General features: G+C 49.9%; 5 protein-coding genes across 5 annotated transcripts; 3 read left to right on the top strand and 2 right to left on the bottom strand.

Moving 5' to 3' along the window:
* Positions 1-797: 797 nt before the first annotated feature.
* On the bottom strand, positions 798-1259 carry AO090009000511 (uncharacterized protein; the record flags this gene model as incomplete). Its single annotated transcript, XM_001816907.3, has 1 exon — positions 798-1259. One exon carries the CDS (start codon positions 1257-1259, stop codon positions 798-800), a length of 462 nt encoding a protein of 153 aa, XP_001816959.3.
* Positions 1260-3935: 2676 nt separating this feature from the next.
* On the top strand, positions 3936-5684 carry AO090009000513 (xenobiotic compound monooxygenase, DszA family; the record flags this gene model as incomplete). The annotated part of the gene is made up of 4 exons (XM_001816908.1): positions 3936-4055; positions 4135-4323; positions 4422-4669; positions 4766-5684. 4 exons carry the CDS (start codon positions 3936-3938, stop codon positions 5682-5684), a joined length of 1476 nt encoding a protein of 491 aa, XP_001816960.1.
* Positions 5685-12366: 6682 nt separating this feature from the next.
* Positions 12367-13109, top strand: AO090009000515 (putative C2H2 finger domain protein; the record flags this gene model as incomplete). The annotated part of the gene is made up of 2 exons (XM_001816909.3): positions 12367-12939; positions 12996-13109. The coding sequence occupies 2 exons, from the start codon at positions 12367-12369 to the stop codon at positions 13107-13109; spliced, it is 687 nt and encodes a 228-aa protein (XP_001816961.3).
* A 633-nt stretch (positions 13110-13742) lies between these two features.
* Positions 13743-15569, bottom strand: AO090009000516 (flavin-binding monooxygenase-like protein; the record flags this gene model as incomplete). Its single annotated transcript, XM_001816910.1, has 2 exons — positions 13743-15475; positions 15536-15569. The coding sequence occupies 2 exons, from the start codon at positions 15567-15569 to the stop codon at positions 13743-13745; spliced, it is 1767 nt and encodes a 588-aa protein (XP_001816962.1).
* Positions 15570-16798: 1229 nt separating this feature from the next.
* AO090009000517 (uncharacterized protein) lies at positions 16799-20078 on the top strand (the record flags this gene model as incomplete). Its single annotated transcript, XM_023235597.1, has 6 exons — positions 16799-16942; positions 16998-17224; positions 17317-17551; positions 17629-17742; positions 17880-18260; positions 19866-20078. The coding sequence occupies 6 exons, from the start codon at positions 16799-16801 to the stop codon at positions 20076-20078; spliced, it is 1314 nt and encodes a 437-aa protein (XP_023088687.1).
* Between the last annotated feature and the right edge of the window lie 1303 nt (positions 20079-21381).

The following is a 21381-nucleotide window of genomic DNA, read 5'->3' on the forward strand; positions in this document are numbered from 1 at the left end:
GACCAGTCTACGTATATAACTAGGACAGTTTTGTCAAATTCCCCTTGGAGAGGGAAAGGTCCTGATTGAGACGCGTATCTCCGGTCCGGCAAGATGAGATGAAAGGTTCTACAAACGGCATTTAATAACACTCAAAGAATTTGCTTTCAACTTCGGAACAAAGGCAAGGGTGATGCGGACTTCCTAATATAGGAGTGTTCAACACAAAGACATAGTCTTGCGGTGCGAATATCCAGTATGACATTGAATGGGATTGTTCTTGCATCTTATTGAGACATTGTTAGACAGTTGTCTGCAAATTGGCAAGTTTTGGTACATTCCGATAGATCCAGCAAGAACCTCCCATCAATGTACTATTCATCTTATTTTGCGAGATAGTCTTGCTCAGGAACCTTTGTGCGCATTATCGCAATTACTCCTACATATCATATCAGCATACTGAAACTAATGTTGCCCGGAAACAGGTGCGGAGGCATTTCTCGAGAGTGATTGATCTGAAGCCTACCCCAAACGATAGATTGTCCAAAACAATAGACAGACAAAGAGTTACACGGAACAAAGAATGCCAGTCACTTTGGATATCCATGACAAATCTCCTCTATTCTTCGAAGTCAATCCCTTCTTAAGAATCTCAGATATTACGTGTTCTGACGAGTAATTATGGTCCTTTGGTTAGGGCTTTGCACCGCCTAAGCCCTAGATTAGGTGCTTTACACCACTAGTATCCCGGAGTTGGATCCGTAATACAGGTAGTATACTAACTTTTTTATACTATAATATGTGCAAAGCTTGCAAGTTCAGTCTCCACCTGTTCTGGCATTGAATCTTGCCCCCCGCGCATGACCATCTATAGCAACCTCCGACATCCCCAAAGTATCCGCGATACCAAAAGTCGCATGAACCCCATTCGTCGCTTCACGCAACTCAACCTCCGTGCCCTTCTCCCTCATATTATGCGCAAATAGCACAATATTATCATAAAGCACCTCGGACGTGCCAACTTCAATGAAAAGCGGAACACTCAATCGGTACTCGCTTCCCAATGGCGACAAATAGGGATTACTGTCCGACCAGCCAGGGGGGATATAGCTACTAGCACCCCAAGAACCGAAATCATATTCGATGTAATCGGACTTGTAATTGCGGTGTTGATCCATCTCCAAGAGAGCCTTTATGGTCATATCAACCCACGGTGACCATAACAGCGCGCAGCGAGGTAGAGGTATTGCTTGGTTCTCGGTGGTGATATACCTTAGCATTGCTAGAATGAGATTCCCGCCTGCGGACTCGCCCGAGAGCACGATTTGGGATGGGGGGATCTGGAGGGTTTCTATAGTGTATATATAGGCGGTGATTCCATCCTGGACGGCGGCTGGGAAAGTTTTGTCTGCGTCTAAGGGGAGTCTATATTGAATTGAGAGGATTGGCCATCCGGATAGCTTACTGAATTTCGTGGGTCCCCAGCCACATCCATCGCCGGGTCAAGGGCCGAAGAGTACATAGGCGCTTGGGTGGAAATGGATGATGAGCTTTCGTGGGGGCTGGGCTGGGGCTGTTGGGTACCAGCCCGCGCCAACTGGTGTGGCTGGACTGCTGGGACGGGGGTAAGCTTTCCTTTATAGACCGCGGATTCTGTTTTCAGGTTGGGATGGAGCACAATAAATCGATCTCCATCTGGGCCTGGCTCCAATGCTTTGGGAGTGCGGTACCTGATCGCCGTTCGATATCGAATCAATAAGATCACAACTTGTAAGGTGGCGGCTCTCTTCCATGACCATGCAGGATTGGGACGGTTGGACTTGGGTATATAATACAGCCACCAGGTCACCAAACGTGCCGGTTGAGTGAGCAAAGTATATGCTGTGTACAGAGTAGAATGGACCGATGGCATGATCACTCAGAATAAAGGGACCAGGAGATGCAAATAGTAATAGTTTTGGGAGATCGGCGGCTACATACTTGCGTATATAAGATAATAGCTTCTATCTACTAGAATGATGGAGCCTTGGGAGTCTCTACTCCGCACTTGCGTTCATTTAGTCGCCCCTGGTACTAAGTGGATTAAGGAATGATCGAGTTATTTCGGTGTGCCTATACGCAAATACACCTAGACAATAATTACAGACAAAGAAAACTAGCATTGGAAAAAAGGCCCCCAACATGAAGGCACCCGATACAACCTCGTGCAGCTACTTAGGTAGTATTGGCGAGTCATGCCTAAAGTGGGGACCCTAAGGCGATGCGGGAGATGCCTGTCAGATTAGTTCTCAAGAACGCCTGCTGCTTAGCCTATGCGGCTGCGCCGTCTCTTACACAGCCCCATTTCCACCTGAGAGCAGACGCTGGAGGATTTTACACTATCGCCGCTATGGGATGTTAAGTTCTTGGTCTTGCTGTCCGATGGCTCTCGGGATATCCTTGGAGGTTGATCGAAGTGAAAAGTACCAGTCTTTAGACCAGGGATAAGGTGACTGGGGTTTGAGAAAAGTGGGCTATATATAGGCAGATAGGTACAAACAATCACGGAAACCTGCTCAATTGCAGTCCAGTCCATGATGCCGGTAGACTTCCTGTCCACTGCCTCGATCAATACTTAATAAACCGGGTTGTATTCCGTAGGTAGGAAAAGAGTGTCAGACAAGCAGCTATTGAAATAGCGATAAATCTAGGCGCTAAGATTTATACAAGTGTCCGTACTTCAGAGAAGAGAGATCTTATTGTGTTGAACCTTGCCATCCCAGAGCGAGTGTATATAGGAGATAGAGTTGAGCTATCTCATAACTGAAGACACTTAAAGCAGCCGTGGATGTAGTCCTCAATAGCGTCTTAGGGGAGAATCCCCGGCAATTACTGGCCTGCCTAAAGCCATTAGGCGACTTATCGATATCTCTGTTAATAACCACTAGACATTGCAAGGTCTTCGAATTACCATTTTCGCTCGTAGAACCGCTTATCTTAAATTGCTAGAACATCCCCCTGTGACACGAGAGAATTCTGTCTGGTATCCGAGACATGGTGAGCAAGAATGAGATCTTAACTTCAACCCCCGCTCATATTCTTCCAGCAAGCCAGGTAGAAGATGTCTTTGTGACCCTCCAGAGGCCGAAGCTTCTGCGAAGACTTTGATAGAGGTGACTCTCCAGAAGAAGCTAGCTAGACATTGCGTATGCCCGAAGAAGACTGAGATGCAAAAGCCTATTCACGCATACAGGGTAGATTCTCTCGTGGCAGTGGACTTGCGATATTGGCGTCAAAGGACATTAAATCATGCTTGGTATCTTTGAGACTATGGCGGAAATTAGCACCGGTGAGTTGAGTTGTTATTTGTGGCGGGTTCAAGATGGTCATTGAATTATTGCTTGATATTCCTAGTAATCACCACCTATGACATTGATTTCAACAGCAAGAAAGTAACGACATTCCATATTTTACACATTAAAATAGTCAATCCCAATAGAAACATACTTTAATCCCCATTGAGCAAGCTTCTATTTAATTGACTACTCCCACACCATCAAACCAAAACTATCTATCACGCAATCTGCCTTACAATGATGAAATCCTATCTAACAATATATCTCCGCACCACTCCCCAACCAACATGTCCATCCAACCCTCTGCACCCACCATACCTCCTATCTCAACAAATAACATGTAAATAAAAGAATAGAATATCACGCATCAAGCGGACCCAATGACGAATCGCACCCCTGCATAATCAAAGACTTCTACCGACAGCATCGGCTACTTATTACCGGTTACGCGATGACGCTTGCTGATGGCGAGAGTGCGGGGTTAATGAAATTTTCATTTTCATTCTTCTCTTAAGTAGATATATAGATGGGTATTTATGTAGATAGATGAATGGATAATATACATATATCTAAGGTGTCAAATTCCAATATCACCTAACTTACACACAAGAGATACTCAAAATGGGCGACATCAGCACCCAACCAGACCCCAGCGATGCCAATGGCACACCCAAGAAACATATTCTCTTGAATGCATTCGACATGTCTACTGTAGGACATTTATCCCCGGGACAATGGAAGGTACGTATCTTGCATTATTCCTCTATTCTCATCCAATTCCACGGCCAGATGGTTTTATAGAAGATACTGAAGAAAGAAGAATCCCGCCGACAAATCCGCCACAAAACGCTCCCTCACCTACTGGATCGAACTGGCCAAGTTACTCGAGCGCGGCGGCATCAACGCCCTCTTCCTCGCCGATACCTATGGCGGATACGATACCTACGAAGGCAGCTTAGACGAATGTATTCGGCGCGCGGCGCAGTGGCCGGTTACGGATCCTACTATTGTATGTCCTTCCTTTTCTCTCTATCTTATCTGTCTGGTATTATGGGTTTATGGGTAGGTTGGGGTAGATAGTACAGATGCTGACTGTTATGGTAACAGCCTATCTCGGCCATGGCAGCCGTGACGAAGAATCTGGCCTTCGGGATCACGGCGTCGACGTCGTTTGAGCCGCCTTTCTTACTGGCGAAGCGGTTCTCGACGCTGGATCATTTGACGAATGGGCGTATTGGGTGGAATATCGTCACGTCGTGGAAGAAGGCGGCATTTAAGGCGATTGGATTGGATACGCCGATTGAGCATGATGAGCGGTATCGGCAGGCGGATGAATATCTGAGGGTTGTCTATAAGTAGGTTTTTCTTCCGGTCTTGTTTGGGTTTAGTATGAGGTTATAAGGGATCGGAGGAGGAGAAGAAAGAAAAAAAAAAGAAAGCTAAGAAGCCAGACTCTGGGAAGGATCCTGGGCCTCCGATGCTCTATCCCCCGATCCCGAAACAGATACCTACGTTGACCCGGCCAAGGTCCGTCAGATCAACCACAAGGGAAAGTATTTCTCCCTGAACACACGCCACATCGTCGATCCGTCGCCGCAACGCACGCCTTTTCTCTTCCAGGCCGGGACATCGGCAGCGGGGTCAGCGTTCGCGGCGACGCATGCCGAGGCGATCTTCGTGTCGAGTCATTCGCCGGCGGTGCTGCGGCCGAAGATCGAGAATATACGGAAGCTGGCGGCGGAGCAAGGGCGGGATCCGCGGTCGATTAAGTTCTTCGCGACATTTACGCCGATCATCGGGCGCACGGATGACGAGGCGCAGGCGAAGTATGAGGAGCTGCAGAAGTATGCATCCGTGGTGGGCGGATTGGTGCTGTTTAGTGGGTGGACGGGGATCGATATTTCACGGATTCCGCTGGATCAGGATATCACGGCGGCGGACTCGTTGGAGGCGCATAAGGTGACCAGTATGCTGGACGCCTTTACCACGACCAGTGAGGATGTTCCCCAGTGGACGCCGCGGGTGGTGGCTCAGAAGGCGGCGATTGGGGGCTTGGGACCGGTAGGTATTGGGAGTCCGCAGCGGGTGGCGGACGAGATGGAGCGGTGGATTCGGGAGGCAGATCTGGACGGATTCAATCTGGGGTATGTGACCACGCCGGGGACGTTTGAGGAGGTGGTGGACTTGTTGATCCCAGAGCTGCGGCGGCGGGGATTGTATCCTGCATCGGCGGAGGCTGACGGGCTGACGGCGCGCGAGAAAGTGTATGGCAAAGGCCAGCGAGAGTTGCGCGCCGATCATCCGGGGAGTCAGTACAAGTACGAGGTTTATCAAGAAGAGGCAGCTGTTGCTGAAACGGAGGTGTCATGATGCGCAGATATGGCGATAGAGTTGCTGTCAGTCTGTCCGATTACGGGAAAATAATAATAAGTTTACTGATTTCTGTCGCAAGATTAAGCCTGACAGCCACAACGCCTTCTCCGTCACCACTGCCGAGGGCCTTCCTAACCCTAATTGTCAGCCATGGCACAATCTAGATGACCTTCTTTCTTCTTTCAAATCCCTTTGCTTTCCCTACGGCATTTGATGAACCTTCTCGATCGTCGTGCCTCCTAAACCAGTAAAATAGAGAAAAATGAAAATGAAAATGAAAATGAAAATGAAAAAGAAAATGAAAAATGAATCGATGACCCTACGAGATACTCCCAAGCAAGAAGTCATAGTTCTAGACCGGTCGCTGCAGGTCAACTGTTGTCTCGTGACCCCCTTTCCCTCCCCCAGAGAAACCTCCAGCTTTTCGACCCTGGGTCCTTGAAACTTCTTGAATACCAGAGACGAGGGACTTGTCGCATGGCTATCATGTGACAGTTCTGGTCTAGAAGGGGAAATCCACACATACTTTTGCCGCGATCTAGAACCTGGGAAAGGATCCCCCATCCCTTGTTCCGCTAAGACGAAGAAGGTACGGACCTTTTGGGGCACCAAAACGAGTCGCACAGGCACTAAAACCCTTAGTCTCTCCTCTACCCGATCTTGAGTGTCGCATCCTGTGGTATTATGCATGGTCGTCTGGGTGGCTTGACCTTAACTTCGTTTTAGTCGTTCATTAGAGTACAAAAGTGACAGGCGTCGTGCAGGGGGGGAGAAAAGAAAAGAACAAATCGGCTTTCAACCAGGGGGGGATAAAGGTGTAAACTGTTGAATGAGGTAGGATCCTCGAGATGCATTCGACTCGACTAGGGTCGTTTGGGATTGATTGATTGATTGATTGATTGATTGATTAATCCGGTTTAGGAGAGGAGGAGGGGAACCTTTGATTCACCATGACAAGCAAGTTCGTAAAGTCAAGAGGACAAGCAAACAACGCACCATTTCACTTTGGACTGGTCAATTAATTTCCTGGGGGGGGAGGTCGAGGTTCATTCCCAGTCCTGTGCTCCCGTATTTTGTGTGTCTTATCATGAGTATTATTATTCTTATTGAAAATATTCCCTCATGGAACAAAAAATACGCTTTTGCGTGCTTGGGGGGAAGCAAACTCTATACGCCCGTACGACCAAAGTTTGAGATGCATTGGCATGTTCGGACGCAAGGCGGTTTCGGATGGGCCGAGTCGTAGTATATACCAATACTAAGTATCTAGTATCTCCCCTTGGGTATGAATCCCTACCCAAGCCCCGATCCATCTGGTCGACAATGGTCCAGCCACGGCCGTGGTGGAGGTCTGCAGCCTGCATGCATATGTCGAGGATGTCGTCCATGAGGGACTGTCCTTTGATCGTCGAGCTGACACTAGACCGTGAAGATCGAGCAAACAACAACAAAGAGACGACGAACTATGTCGACTCCGTCAATAGCTCTTTCACTTTCTTGTTGTCGAGAAAGAGGCAGGTCCCGTCCGAGCACACGCACACACGCACACACACACACACACACACACACCAACAGACACCCACACCAACAGACACCCACACCTAAACGACTGACATGCATAGTCTTTGTTCAAGACACGCGGTAAGCTGACTGTTGGGGTAATCAATGAGATTTGCATGCAAAGGTAATACATCCCCCTACCGAGGTTTATCCCTGAAAGAAAAGAAAATAAAAACATTCCGTTCGCATCTGGTGCAGCTGTCACCGTGGCCGCCACTCAGATCTCTCACCCGGCGAAGTCAAACCCCCCGCTTTGCTTGCTGGGCACCGACAGACCGGATGAGGTGTTCAGCCGTTAGTGTGAGCCGGAGGATTAATGGAACCCTTCTAATAGTACGATGCCTGCGATTCCTTAGGTTCCCTTCCTAGTTTTCCCAGTCTGTTTCCGTCTTGGGTGACGGGCGCTATCATTGGCGGAAGCATATTGATAGAATGGGAGGTTCCAGCCAATGTGACTGAGTCCATCCATGGGGACGGCGCGGTTAATGGCGGGGACCAATCAGAGAACAACACGGGATTTTAATCAACTCATTCTTTATGTTTGTTATTTTATTTTATTTTTCTCTCTCATTGACTCATTTCAGCGGTAATAATGATCACCATCTTTCCGTCTCCGGTTGGAAAAAGATACACCGTAATCGAAGAAAACTATAGATAGTCCAAGTCAGACTATTCCCGTGGTGATGAAAAAAAAGTAAAGAGCAAAAAAATAAAAACCGCCCAAGAAAAGAAAAGAAAAAGCTTGCGTGTGTCAAAGAAACGTCCCCCCAAGTCAGATAGTATTTGGGCTGACCGAGATCCCAATGCACAGCAGACCCGACTGGGTAAAGCCCAGTGGGGTCGGACTAGAAGGCATTCGGCCTAGCGGAAGACTCCAGTCAACGGATCGGCCAACCAGGCTGCCGCGCGACATCAGCCGAACTGCCAGCCTGACAAGACCCAGACCCAGACTCAACTGGCGCAAGGATCTGATGGGATGAAACTAATTTAGCGTGTCTTTTTTTCTCATGTTTTTCTCGTTTTGATTATTTTCTTTACAGAGGAGAGTGTTCGGGTTTTGCCCGTTCCGGAAGAGAACAAGTACCCGCAGGTCACGATTTCTGTTCGCTTCTGCGCTCCCGATTGATTGGACCATCGGCCCCAACCCAGAAACTGGGACCTGGAGGCAATTGCTTGGACTTCGTATTCTGCAGGAGGCACGGGAACAGTTTTAGTCTACTTATGCTCGTTGGAAGGATCATTAATCACGAGAATGAAGGACAGGTTGGGACTGATTGCTCGGTAATCTGACCAATCCGTGGGCCGCCGAGGACGTCGCGTGGATAGCTTACTTCCGACCTACTAAGAAGAAGTAGGAGTAGTTAACTCATAGTCCTCTAGTATGTACTCCGTACTAGGTAGGAATAGGAATGAAGAAGGATAGCAAAAGCGAACCAAGCAACATTCGTTTGCCTTGAGACGAGGAATGGTTCTTTGGATGGATCGGGGAAAGGTCCGTGCGGAAGGCAAATAGCCTAGAGCAGTCCATAATACGAGAGCAGAGAACTTGTTCATTGTCCCTTGGAGTTTCTGAATGCGGTTCTCTTATTTGAGACGAAGGGCCTCACAATTATGCAGGGTGTAAACAATGCCTCCAAGAGTCTTTCATCACCTCGTTGCTGTGAAGAATCAAATAAAAATGGTGACTCCCCAGGTCCCTCATTATGTGCATACAGACATACATCTGGGGGGAGGGTCCGTGTGTATCGTCCGTTCAAGTACTAATTATATTTCCTAGTCTAGGTAGGTACCATATGTATGTATGTACTTAGTCACGAAAGTGATAGCTCAGCCTGGTCAGCTTTCCTCCCTCCATTCCCCATCTACCATGCATTCCGGGACGCAAGGAGGGCCACCAAGCAGGAAAAGGAATAATCCAAACATGAACCCACCTGAGAAATAAAATCAAAATGTGAATGTCAATAAAAACACCTCCAGGACTAGACCCGATCCAAAAGATAGCTCAGCTTTCAACTATCACGAGAATAAACAAGAAAGTAATTAGATGCATAAGAGTAAAAAATTAAAAAATAAAAAATAAAAATAAATAAATAAATAAATAAATAAATAAATAAATAAAAATAAATCAAATCGCTTATGTGACCCCTTTCTGGCTTATCGGTCTAGGATTTCTTTCTTCTGGATCGGATCCATACCGAAGCTGGTCCACTTCCTGTATCTTTTCTTTTCTTTTCTTGCTTTTTCCGGCTGTTGTTTGGTTTCCATCGACGTATTATATAATGCGAATAGGACAGTAATTATGCTTTTCATAGGTTATAAGTTATAACTCTCTCCAGATGTCGATCGAACACGGATCCCCTCCCAAGTCGCAGCATCGATCGTCCACCGCAGTAGCTAAGCTTATTCAACCATGCTCCACCAAACAGGGAAACACTCATTAAGGGGAGACCGCTGAGTTTCAGAAGAACTTTTGATGGGACGGCAGCACTCCACCGGCCTGGTACGATCGATAGATGTATCATTGATCATCCAACGAGTACAAAGAATCCACGCATAAAGGAGAGTCTGATAGTCATGAGTTGAGCAAGATGACTGTCGTTGAGGTCACCCAATGCGACGTCTTCCCTATTCGGTAAGAGTCATAGTAAACTTATTAATATAATCTAATGATGATGATGATGATGATGATGATGAGAGAGAGAGAGAGAGAGAGAGAGAGAGAGGGACCGAAGAGAAAGACAAATGACAGCGGTCACGAGCTTTCATATGACATGATTCATAATCGTCTCATCTTACTAGAACTCTTTTATTATTTTTTTTCTCACCAGTACTCCGTAGCAGGAAAAGAATACTTCCGTCGTGGTAGACTCAGGGTACAGGGACGAAGTACCGTACCTTAACACCGACCCTTTTTTAGGTTGCCTTCGACCGTGGGTACAAACCGAGAGGTGGATGTGGACTCTTTTGGAGCCCTGTCAACCACGTTGTCGGTGTTGATCAGTGTGTTAATTACCGTCTGATGGGCGTGTTCTATAATTATAAGGAGGGAGTCCCAGTAATACATTACTAGTAGTTATTTATGATCCAGTGATAGATTAAAATTACTAAGGAATTCCCGTTGGTTCTGGTTGAATTACCCTGAATGTTCTTTTGCCTTCTGCGGACATTTGTCTCTGACTCTTACTCCGTACTTACTCTCGCCCCCTCTTACTCCATACATAGGATACTCTCCCGTTCCATTTGCTCGATTTCCCTGACCTGACCGAGTTAGTCAGAGCTCAGCAAGGTCCGATAGGGAAAGCAAAAGAAAGGAAAAAAGGAAATTCTGGGAAAACTGGTTGGTCGACCAATCTTATCCAGGTCGAACTAAACCACAAACTGCGTTAGCCTCCGTGTTTGATTCACTTTTTCATTCGAAAAGAAAAAGAAAAAGAAAAAGAAAATAAATGTTCTTTTTGAATTTTCCATGTTTTTGGAAAAGTCAGGTAATATTTGACCTGCTTATTGTTTCGCTAGTTGATTAATATTTTTATTTCTTTTTCTTTTTCCTTTTTATTTTTCTCAATTCTTTAATTTTAATTTTCAAACCCGACAACCGCTTTTCCCATCGTCCCCGCGCTGGCCAGACCGGGCGCTGGACTGGTCTGGATACGTCCCCATTCTTGCTGGGGTTTTGGTTCTCGCTTTTTTGGGTTGGTGGTCCTGTCCTTCACCTTAATCATTGATACGCCGGTTCGGACTATACAAAAACCAAAATCCTAATATGAGAAAAATAAAATAATAATAATAATAATAATAAAAGTCATATTCCCTCCGGCCCTTTTCTTTCATTCCACTTTCTCTTCACCACACCTTCTCATCCTTTTCTTCCTCAGTCCTCATTTCTCACGCAACAAACCCGCGCGACAACGCTGCCCTTAACCTCCCTCAACTAATCCGTCGATCGCTCAGCTAGGACTGTCACTCATCTCCGCACACAGACTCTCGATCGGTGCTATTCCGCTCTATTCGATCTATAGGCTTCCATCATTCACCATTCATCGGTGTGATCGTTTAATCGTTTGATCGATTCCACAACAGGCCATGCGGCTGTCGTGACTTCGCCCCGAGTGTTGCTGACGCCTTTTTTTTCCCCCTCGTGGATTCTGCGTTATCGGTGATTGCCGACTTATCATCCACCGCCAGGATATGCCTCCCGTGTAAAGAATTTGGGTGGAAAGAACCTCGAGAACCCGCACGCCATTCCCGTCGACTCGATCCAGTGACCAACGAGAATCGAATCCGCTAGAGTCTGTCTCATTCTCCGAATCGCATCTTCCTTCTCCGTTCGTGATCCGTGTAGATCGCTGAACCGCGATCGTCGCCCCTCCTGGATCCTCCAGACATCGCTGGTGGCCTGTCTGGCAATCGATACTGGGCAATCGGAGGCGATACGGGATATTCTGCCGGCACGCTGACCTCGACCTTGGCTCATCTGCCGCCCCTAGAGACGCCCGATCTGTATCACCCGCTCGGGTTCTCGCGCGACACCACCGCCAACCTGGCTGCTCTTGCGGTTCCGCCACCGGGCATGGGGACAGCGCTGGATGCGCTGACTGCCCCTCAACCGTTGAATACCCGTCGACCCGCGGCGCAGTCCCTTCCCAGCTTCGAGCTGCCGCCCCCGAACTTTCACATCGGAGGAGCCGCGGTGAAGTACCACCCCCATCCCGCGCATCCACAGCCAGCGAACAATCACAGTGTCAATAGCCTTCTGACGCCGCCCGCCTCGACACAGTCGGGCGAGACGCCAGTGCCCACGACCGCCACGGCCGTGACGACCGCCGCGGTCTCTGCATCCCCCGATCCGACCTCGTCCTACGCCTCCGCCTACTGGCCGGGCCAGAGTTCATACACTACTGCGTCCGCGGCACCCCGCCAGTCCTGGAGTGCGGGCGTGAATCCCTACCCCCCGCGCGACACCTTCTCTCCCTCGGTGAACCATCTCCATCGAAATTCGGCGACCTCGCCCCCAGGGACCGAGGCGATCCCCAGCCAGCCGTACGACATGAACCACCTACCTCCCTTTCAGCAACCGCTCGCATCGAGCATGCCAGGCCCGAACTCCCAGCATCATGCCATGACGCATGCGATGCTCACAGCGCAGAATGCGCTCCCCAATCCGCCCCCGGCTCCGCCGTCGCTACCCTCAAACGACCCGTATATGACTAAATCCTCGTCCGCCCCCTCCTACACCGGAATCCAGCAGATGTCGAATCACACGGGGGCATATGCCCCCTACGGACAGACTAGCTTAGCGATTCATCCCCCCGGACGGGTGGCATCCAACCCGCCCCCGCATCATCTCAACTACCAGCGACAGCCGTGGCCCTCATATTCGTTACCGGCCATGAACGGACCCGTGATGACGAACATGCACAATCCGAACGGACAGATGTCGCTCGTCGGCAATCTGCAACCGGGCCTGTTCACCAGCGGTCAATTGGCCATGCAGCAAATGTACGGGGGCCATCCATCCCACGCGGGCCACCCACCGGGTCCGACGAACGACCGACCCTTCAAGTGCGACCAGTGCCCGCAGAGTTTCAACCGGAACCACGACCTGAAGCGACATAAACGGATCCATCTGTCGGTGAAGCCGTTCCCCTGCCATCATTGCGATAAAAGCTTCTCTCGCAAGGATGCATTGAAGGTGAGATCTTTAGAACGCAATATTGTTTGAAGTAAAACAAAAACTAACTGAATTAGCGACATATTCTTGTCAAGGGCTGCGGCAAAGACGTGTCCGATGCGATCCCGAAGCAGGAGAGTGAATCGGTGAAACAGGAAGATAAAGACCTGGACCATGGCCTGTCGGTTTAGGCTGACCCTATTGTTGTTTACCCCTTGATCTCGAGCGACCCTCATGATTTCCCACGCGCATCGACCTACCTTTCTCGACCTCACCTCTCGACTTTATTGTTCTAATTCTCTTGTGTACGCTCCATGATGCTTGTATTTGGCCTGTATGTACTTGGCGAGCGGTTCGGTTGGGACGATTGCTTGTTTTTTCTTCGTTTTTTCTTTCGTGATATCTTGTGAATGATTTGGCATCAGCGAGGGATAGCCGGATGTATGTACACGTATGTAGGTAGAGGCGTTGTAGGAGACTATTGGGATCAGTATTTGATGGCAAATTGATTTCGGCATGAGTCTATTTGGTGAATTTACTGTAATGTGTACCCATATGTATTGATCGTGATTGTTCTAATAGAACTGAGTAATTCTAAGTCCACGTATGCCTATAGTTACCCAACACATATAGAAAAACAACCTATATTACCAACTACAGGAGAGAAGACCCTACAAACCTCACAAACACTACAAAATATACAACAAAACAAACTACAACAAACCCACATCATCACAGAAAACTCAACAACATTAGCAAAAGACTACCCACAAATACTTCTTTTTGGTTTGAGAACGGTATATATACAATCACCAAACAACCACTCAATTATCCTTCTTCCCCACCTTTTCCTTACTATCAATCCATTCTTCCACTAACCCCCTATAATCCTCTACCCCATACGGCTCCAACCACTTCAACCCGCCCTTCCTCGTATAATCCAGCCCCAAATCCCTCAACAACAAATCCACATATGGCACCGCATCAAACACGAAATCCGGGTTCCGTTTCCCAAACCCACCGCGGTAGCGATGCACCCCGAACTGCGAATGCAGGGCTGTTTCCCAGACGAGATCTGCATCGACATCCGCATTATCCTGCTCGAGCACCTTCCGGAGATGAGGGGGACACTGTTCTCGCGGGGCAGGGGTGAGGTTTTCGGTGAAATAGGCTGAGATCCAGAGGGCTTGGGCTTGAGCGAGCATGGTGGTGTTGATTGTCATTGCGAGACCCATGAAGGCGATTGACCTGGTATTTGCGAGGGCGGGGGGGATCATCAAGCGGGCGAGACGGAAGGGGTGTTTTGCTGCTGCTGGGGCGTCGGGAGCGAGGGGGGCATAGTTGGCTGGTTTGGGGGGTGGGGTGGCCAGTCGTGGGAAGCGGGAGAGGATCTCTGCGTCGGCTTGTTGGATGACGGATTGGGGGATGGGGTCTTCGGCCCAGGGGAAGCCGAGGGTTTGGGAGAGGGTCGAGGGTCGGAAGTCGATGTTGGGGGTTGCTTGCCAGCCTGTGGCGCAGATGAGGGTGTCGGATTGGATTTGGGTGCCGGAGGCGAGGTGGATGGTTTTGGGAGTGAGGTGGGTGATGTGGTCGATGTGGATTTGCACTTTGCCTTCGGTGACAAGGTCGAAGAAGTTGGTTGGGTAGTTGAGGATGCTGAGGCCTGAGGCGATCCAGAAGGGACTGAACCAGGGTTTGAGTTTCTTGGTTTCAGGGTGGGAGTCGTATTTGTTCAGGGTGATCACGTCGTTGGCCAGGATGGACCAGAAGGTGTCGACGATTTTGCGGCCGAGCCAGGTGCCGTGCAGGAAGTTGCGGATGGGGCTGCAGCCGTCGGCGTCGCCCCAGATGCAGGGGCTGAACCAGGTGAGGAGGCGCGTGGTGACGAGCTTCTCGAGCCATTTCTTCAATGGGGTTACGTAGGCCGGGGCCATCCAGACGGGGCCGTGGCCGTTGTCGCGGATGATCCAGTCGACGTGGGCGCCGGCGGTTGCGGCGGCGTAGACGGCGTCCCAGGCAGATTTGGTGCCGCCGAGGACGGTGATGCGCTTGTTGGGTTGCAGGACGGCGTCTTGGTGCTGGGGCAGGTCGCGACAGTGGAAGAGCGGTGCATCGAAGGTGTCCTGGCCGGTGATAGTGGGCATGTAGGGCTGGGAGGTGATGCCGGTGCAGACGATGAGCTTTTTGCTCACGACGGTCTTCTCGCCGTCGGTGTCGTCGATGGTCAGGGTCCAGGTCCCGTCGGAATTATGTTCCGCGATGCGCACGCGCGTGTTCAGGCGGATGAACTCGCTGAGCTGAAAGTGCTCGACAAAGCGCTCCATGTACTGTTGGATCACGGTGCCCGGGATATGTTGGCCGAGCTGGACGCCGAACGAGGCGTCCATGGGGAAGTCGCTGAACTCATAGGTGCCCAGCATGTTGTTGGATTTGAGGCCGGCATACAGGCGGTGCTTGGCCCAGACGCCGCCGACCGAGGCCGCGCTCTCGAATAGCACAATCGAGGCGGAGGGGTCGACCTGGTGGTAGGTCTTGAGGGCAGCGAGACCACTCCATCCTGTTGGTGTGACGTGAGTTGGGGAACTTGCGACGTATCAATTCCGACGTGTGGACATACCCGCTCCGATGACTGTCACGTCAACAGTCTCCATGGTGATCAATTCACAGGTACATGCAATGCAATCGTTGCAGGATTAGTTTCAATGGTGATTTGCAGCCGAACACCGTCCCCCGCAATGGCCGTGAAGGGTATTTAAGGAGCAGCACAAGAGGGGAAGCCCGGGTGGAGTGACTTTGACGAGATTATATTAGTTGAGTATAGCACGCCGATCGCGGAATTTTCCCTCATTCCCCGGGGACCAGGGAGAAACGGTCGAAGTCTCGAAGGTCGGCATTCCCACCCGATAGCCAAAGACTGGCGAGATGGCAAGAAAAAGAGTTTTTTAAATTGGACGCACGGAGGCTAGACAATTAGGAAAATTAGAAGAAGCGTGGTTGCATCGCGCCACCGTTAAGTTCGGCCTAGCGACTGGCTAAAACGGCGTCGGGATTCAAATGAGGTAAAATCGGTGGAGCAGTGGAGTTTGACAGGTTATTATCATTGGGGATTCTCCCGGGTTCTGCAGTCGTTTCTTAGCCTATGTTTCAGGTGGAACCTGCTGGTTGACTATGGATTAGTACTTTTTTAGGGGTGGAGCTTGTCATTCTTCAAGTTGACAGCCCAAGATCCACGCTGGACGTATGCACAAAACAATTTGTGTTTGACTTTCTATCCAAAGTCAGATCCGATAGAGGTTCATGCGAGATGTAGGGTATCACATTAGATTGTCTACTGTCAATCTAACAAGGGTGATCGCCAGATAATGCATCACAAACCCTAAACTTTTCCTTGCAGGACGACGGTCCGAGCAGGCAACTAGCCCAGAAAGTGCTTAAGCAATAGCTACGAATCCAGGAAATAACTCCTTATAAATAGTAATCGTAATCATAATCCCTTTCCGCAGCCGACGCTCCACTGATAGTCCATGGCCAAACGTCGGGGAGCCACCACGATTTCCCAAACGGGTAACCCTAAGGGCGCTCATTCGAAGCGAAATGGAGACTGACGCACCGGACAAGCGTTTGGCGTCCCCGCTGCCAACTGATAACGGTCCTTCAGACCCAACCTGTCGGGCCATGTGCTTGTCGGACGGGAATTGATTTCGACCCGTTTCCCCCCCTGGATAGATACATCGATCTTCCGTGCGCCGGCTTTCCGGCCTGCGCACCATCCAGCTATAAAGCTACTTTTAATACCAAAGTTCAGCGCTTTTGCCTCCCCTGATCTTCCCCCTCTGTTCTCTTATGATCTGAGTCCCGCACAGACGTCCATACTGCCACCATGGCCGGGGATGACTTTACCATCGAGGCCTTCACCCTCCTCGCCATCGCAATCGTTACCATCGCTATCCGCATCACCGCACGATGGATCACCGCTGGACCGAGAAACTTCCAGCTCGATGACTTCCTCATGCCCTTAGCGGGGGTATGCTACCCCTCCTCCACAATAACATCACCCAGGGTACTCATAGACAAAACAGGTGGTCTACGGGTTGGAATCGGGCGCCGCTTACTGCGTTGGCGCTTGGTGGATGGGTCTGGCCAACAACTCCATGACCGATGAGCAACGAGCCACGCTTTCTCCCACTTCGGAAGAATACCAGCTGCGCGTGGGCGGCTCCAAGACCCAGGTTCTGGGTTGGTCGCTGTATACAACCCTGCTGTGGTTGTTGAAAGCTTGTATGGCGATTTTCTACTCGCGATTGACGTACGTTCCTTCCTTCGTACATCGGTTATCCTTTATATCATTCGTAGATACGAATGCGACAGAGAAAATGATAGCTAACTAATTGGATCTAGAGCCGGTCTGATCAATATGCACCGTCGTGTCCAAATCGCCTACGTCCTCATTGGCGCAACCTATATCGCCGTCATTTGCTCCATCCTGTTCGGTTGCCATCCCATGCATAAAAACTGGCAAATATACCCAGACCCAGGCAATTACTGCCAGCCCGCGGTGTCGCAGATCGACGTCTACGTTACTGTTACTTTGAACGTTGCGACAGACGTATACTTGATATCGATTCCGACACCGGTATGCTGCCTTCTTCCACGTCCCTACAAGTTCTATGCAGAAGTACTATACACACAAAGCTAACAAACGAACCAAAGATGCTCTTCAAAGCCCGCCTCCCATGGCGCGAAAAACTCGAACTCCTCGTCCTCTTCAGCGGCGGAATCTTCGTCATGGCAGCTGGTATCCTCCGTTGCGTGTTAATTGTCACAGTACGTCTCCTCCCCTAACTCCCAACTCCCAACTCCCAACTCCCAACTCCCAACTCCCAACTCCCAACTCCCAACTCCCCAGTCCAACACCCCAAAACCACCACACTCCCAAACAAGCTAACAAAGAACAAAAACAGGCCGGCGCAAACGGCGCCCAACAAGCCGGCAGCTGGGCCTGTCGCGAAACCTTCGTGGCCGTCATAATCGGCAACGCCCCCATGATCTACGCCCTATGTCGCCGCATCGCCCGCCGAGCAGGCTGGTACATCAGCACGAAAGGCGTCAGCGCAAACAGCTATCCGTTGACGGATAGCGGCGGACTGAACTCCAAGAGTACCATGCATAGCAGCAATCGGAAACGGAAGTTCAAGCATCCGTTGTCGTTGCCGGATACGCAGTATCATGATGAGCAGACGATTTTGCCTTCGCAGCCAACGATTTGTGAGGCGGGGACTGGGAATTGGGATGAGGAGAGTCGGGGGAGTCAGGAGGGGATTAAGATTGTTAGGGAGACTATTGTACGGAGGGAATAGTTTATTCTTTTCTATCTTTGGTTGTTTCTTTTGTGGATATTGATTTTTCTTACTTTTCATTTTTATTTCTTTTGTTTTCTGGATATACACGGATACCTAGTGATATGATTGATTGATATATGTACAAAGAATAAGACAGGACATAGACAAGACAAGCTCATGATTTAATTAACATACCTACCTACAAAACCCTAATACTTAAATTAAAGGAAAAAAGAACCAGTGGGTCAAATAAATGAAATTAATATAAACCCTCCCGTCCAACCCACACCCAATAACCTTATACGAGAAGATCACCCCAAGGCCCCCTCGTATAAAAACCCCCGGAAAATAAAATAAAATTAAACCTCCTTCTGAAGAGCAGCCGCCCCATCACTCGCAACAAACACTTCATCCTTTTTCAACGACGCCTTGACGGGACTCTTGGCCTGGAAGATGGCGGTCAATTCTTCCAGGGTGCGTTTGCTGGTCTCGACGAATAGGAAGTAGATGATGATGAATTCGAAGGCGTCCCAGAATATGAATAGGAAGTAGTATTTCCAGCCGGCGCCGGAGAAGGCGATTCCGGTTACGAAGGTGTTGTAGAAGGAGGCGATGTTGACGAAGAACTGTTCTTTATTAGTATCTTTTCTTGCAGAAGTGAGAAGTAATAATGAATTGATAGAAGATACGTACGTTATTCATGCCCATTCCCTTAGCACGACTTTCATATCGAAGACATTCAACCGGGTACATAGCCTGATTCGGCGTCCAACCGGCCGAATACACGAACCCGAAGATGAAGATCATGGCGATTTGAGCCCGGGCTGTGATGCCGCTCTTAGCGATGGGCTCGCCATCTGGACCGTCCACGACGTTGGTTGCGTTCAATGCCAGCACGATGGCGAAGAGGATGACGATGATACCGGTTGAGAGGAGCAGCTGGGGCCGACGACCGACACGATCGGTGATGAGCGCACCGAACACGGCGCCGATGAACTGCACCACGTTTTGTAGTCCTTGCAGGAGGAGTCGGGTGTTATTGTTTTCGATACCTGCGCCACGGAGCATCTGTGGGTAGTAGTAGGAGACGGGGCCGTTGCCGGACCACTGCCCGAAGAAGGCTATGAGACTTAATTAGCTGGGGGATGGTGATGAGCTGCAGTATGTGGTACATACCCATAAAGATAACGAGCATGGATCGATAACGTGTCTCGCGACTGTTGAATAGCTCCCGGTAATCCCACCAGCGCTTGTCTGAACCGGTCATGGAAATATCCTCCACCATCTCCCGGTACTCGAGTTGCACGATGGGCGCGTTGCGATCGCCTTCTCCGTGGTATTCGGCTAGCACCTTGAGCGCGGCTTCGTGCTTGTCTTGGGAGATGAGCCAACGGGGCGACTGGATTCTGTTAGTTTCGCTTGTTTGGATCTCAGACTGGAGTGACGACCTACCTCTGGCACGGTAAAGCAGAACAAAAGTACCAGTCCCGAAAAGATCATCTGCAGCCAGATCGGAATCCGCCAGCTCATCGTCCCCTCGATATCAGCCGTCCTCCACGGGATGAAGGTTCCCGGAATACCACCGCCGAACCACAACACGTTGTATAGACCCGTCATTGCACCTCGGTACGCGGGATGGGCCATCTCGGAGACGTAAGCCGGACCGGCCGTGGCGGAGGTCGCGACGCCGAAGCCCAAGATGAATCTGCCCGCCATGAAGCCGCCCAGGTTATGGCATGTGGCTTGGACGATTGTTCCGATGATAATGAAGATGGAGCCGAGGGCCATGCCGACGCGACGACCTATGAAATAGCGACTTAGCCGGGTTTGGGAGGTGATGTGTATGGGGGGAAAGGGGGGTACCTTTGAAATCAGTAAAGGGACCGGCCGTGAATGAGCCGACGATGTTTCCGATGGTGTAGATAGCGTAGACGATTCCGGTAGAGGGCGTACCCTCGTCTGGATCGAACCCGAAGTATGATCTGTATTGTTCGTAGCTGTTGATGGAGCCCATGAGCGAGCCGTCGTATCCGTTGATGCAGGAGTTGAGCATGGCTACCGCGATACACCAGTACAGCTGTATTGGTCAGTGGCTGTCTGTTCATCAACGCAAATCATAGGTGCGATACCTTCAGCATGCTCTTGCTCAGCAGTTTGGGCTTCTGCTGAATGGTGGCTACCGCCAACGCGGCATTGTTGACGCCCTTGATCTGGGCTTCGCCCGGGTTGTCACTGTGGGACACAGTGGCATCCACCTTATCAGCCATGATGGGTCAAAGAGGAGGCAAAGAAGATCAGGTCAGTGGATACAATTACATAGTCTGATCAAAAAAAAGCGAAGCCAAGGGAGGCGAGGGGGAGGTTGATATACAATATAAAACTCCGAGCGTTTCGGTGTATCATACCATTCCAACCAGATTCGGATTAATTACGATACAATACGGATTATATTAAACTGTGTCGTCTGAACATATTAAAGGCCAGGATTTGTCGACTATTCAGCCCTGTGTATGGACACAGAGACACCCCGCGGATGAAAGTAACAAGGAGTGATCCCTCCGTAACGAAAAGGGTATAAGCGTCTATCAGAGTTAAATCTGGGGAATATGGTACTGGGTTAGCCCGTATTCTAGCTTCGCGGGGGATTGTGGAGGACCAATACGAGGTGGTAGATTCTGAGATCCAACAAGCTCCCCATCGTTCTCGTGTGGTCAGATTCCCACTCAACCTCGTGGTCTGCCTCTAAACGATGGATGCCCAAGTTAGCTCACGCCATAATTCTTGCTTCTAATGGCCATGCCAATCCAGGAACTATCGAGTGCGGTGATCGGTCCGAATTGCCGTGTCCTTTTCTCTTCGAGTAAGCACTACAGTCCAGGGTCCAGCCCCCATCTATTTAATTTCCTGGGGTTTTGTGGGTGGACTATCCGGGGTCGACAGGATTAGCCTGCGTCCGTTAAGCCAGGATTGCGACTGGGAATGCGGCCCTAGGATCCGCGGCTGTCCTGTGATTGAGTGCTTGTCAAGAATTCGATTGCTAACTAGTCTTAGCTGCAGGGTAAAAGCGTCTCGGGAATTAAGCGACGTCAAGACATTGGTCCGTCTTGGCTCTGTCACGCCGCTA

Source organism: Aspergillus oryzae, chromosome 1, assembly GCF_000184455.2.
Source record: "Aspergillus oryzae RIB40 DNA, chromosome 1".
Classification (NCBI taxonomy): Eukaryota; Fungi; Ascomycota; class Eurotiomycetes; order Eurotiales; family Aspergillaceae; genus Aspergillus; species Aspergillus oryzae.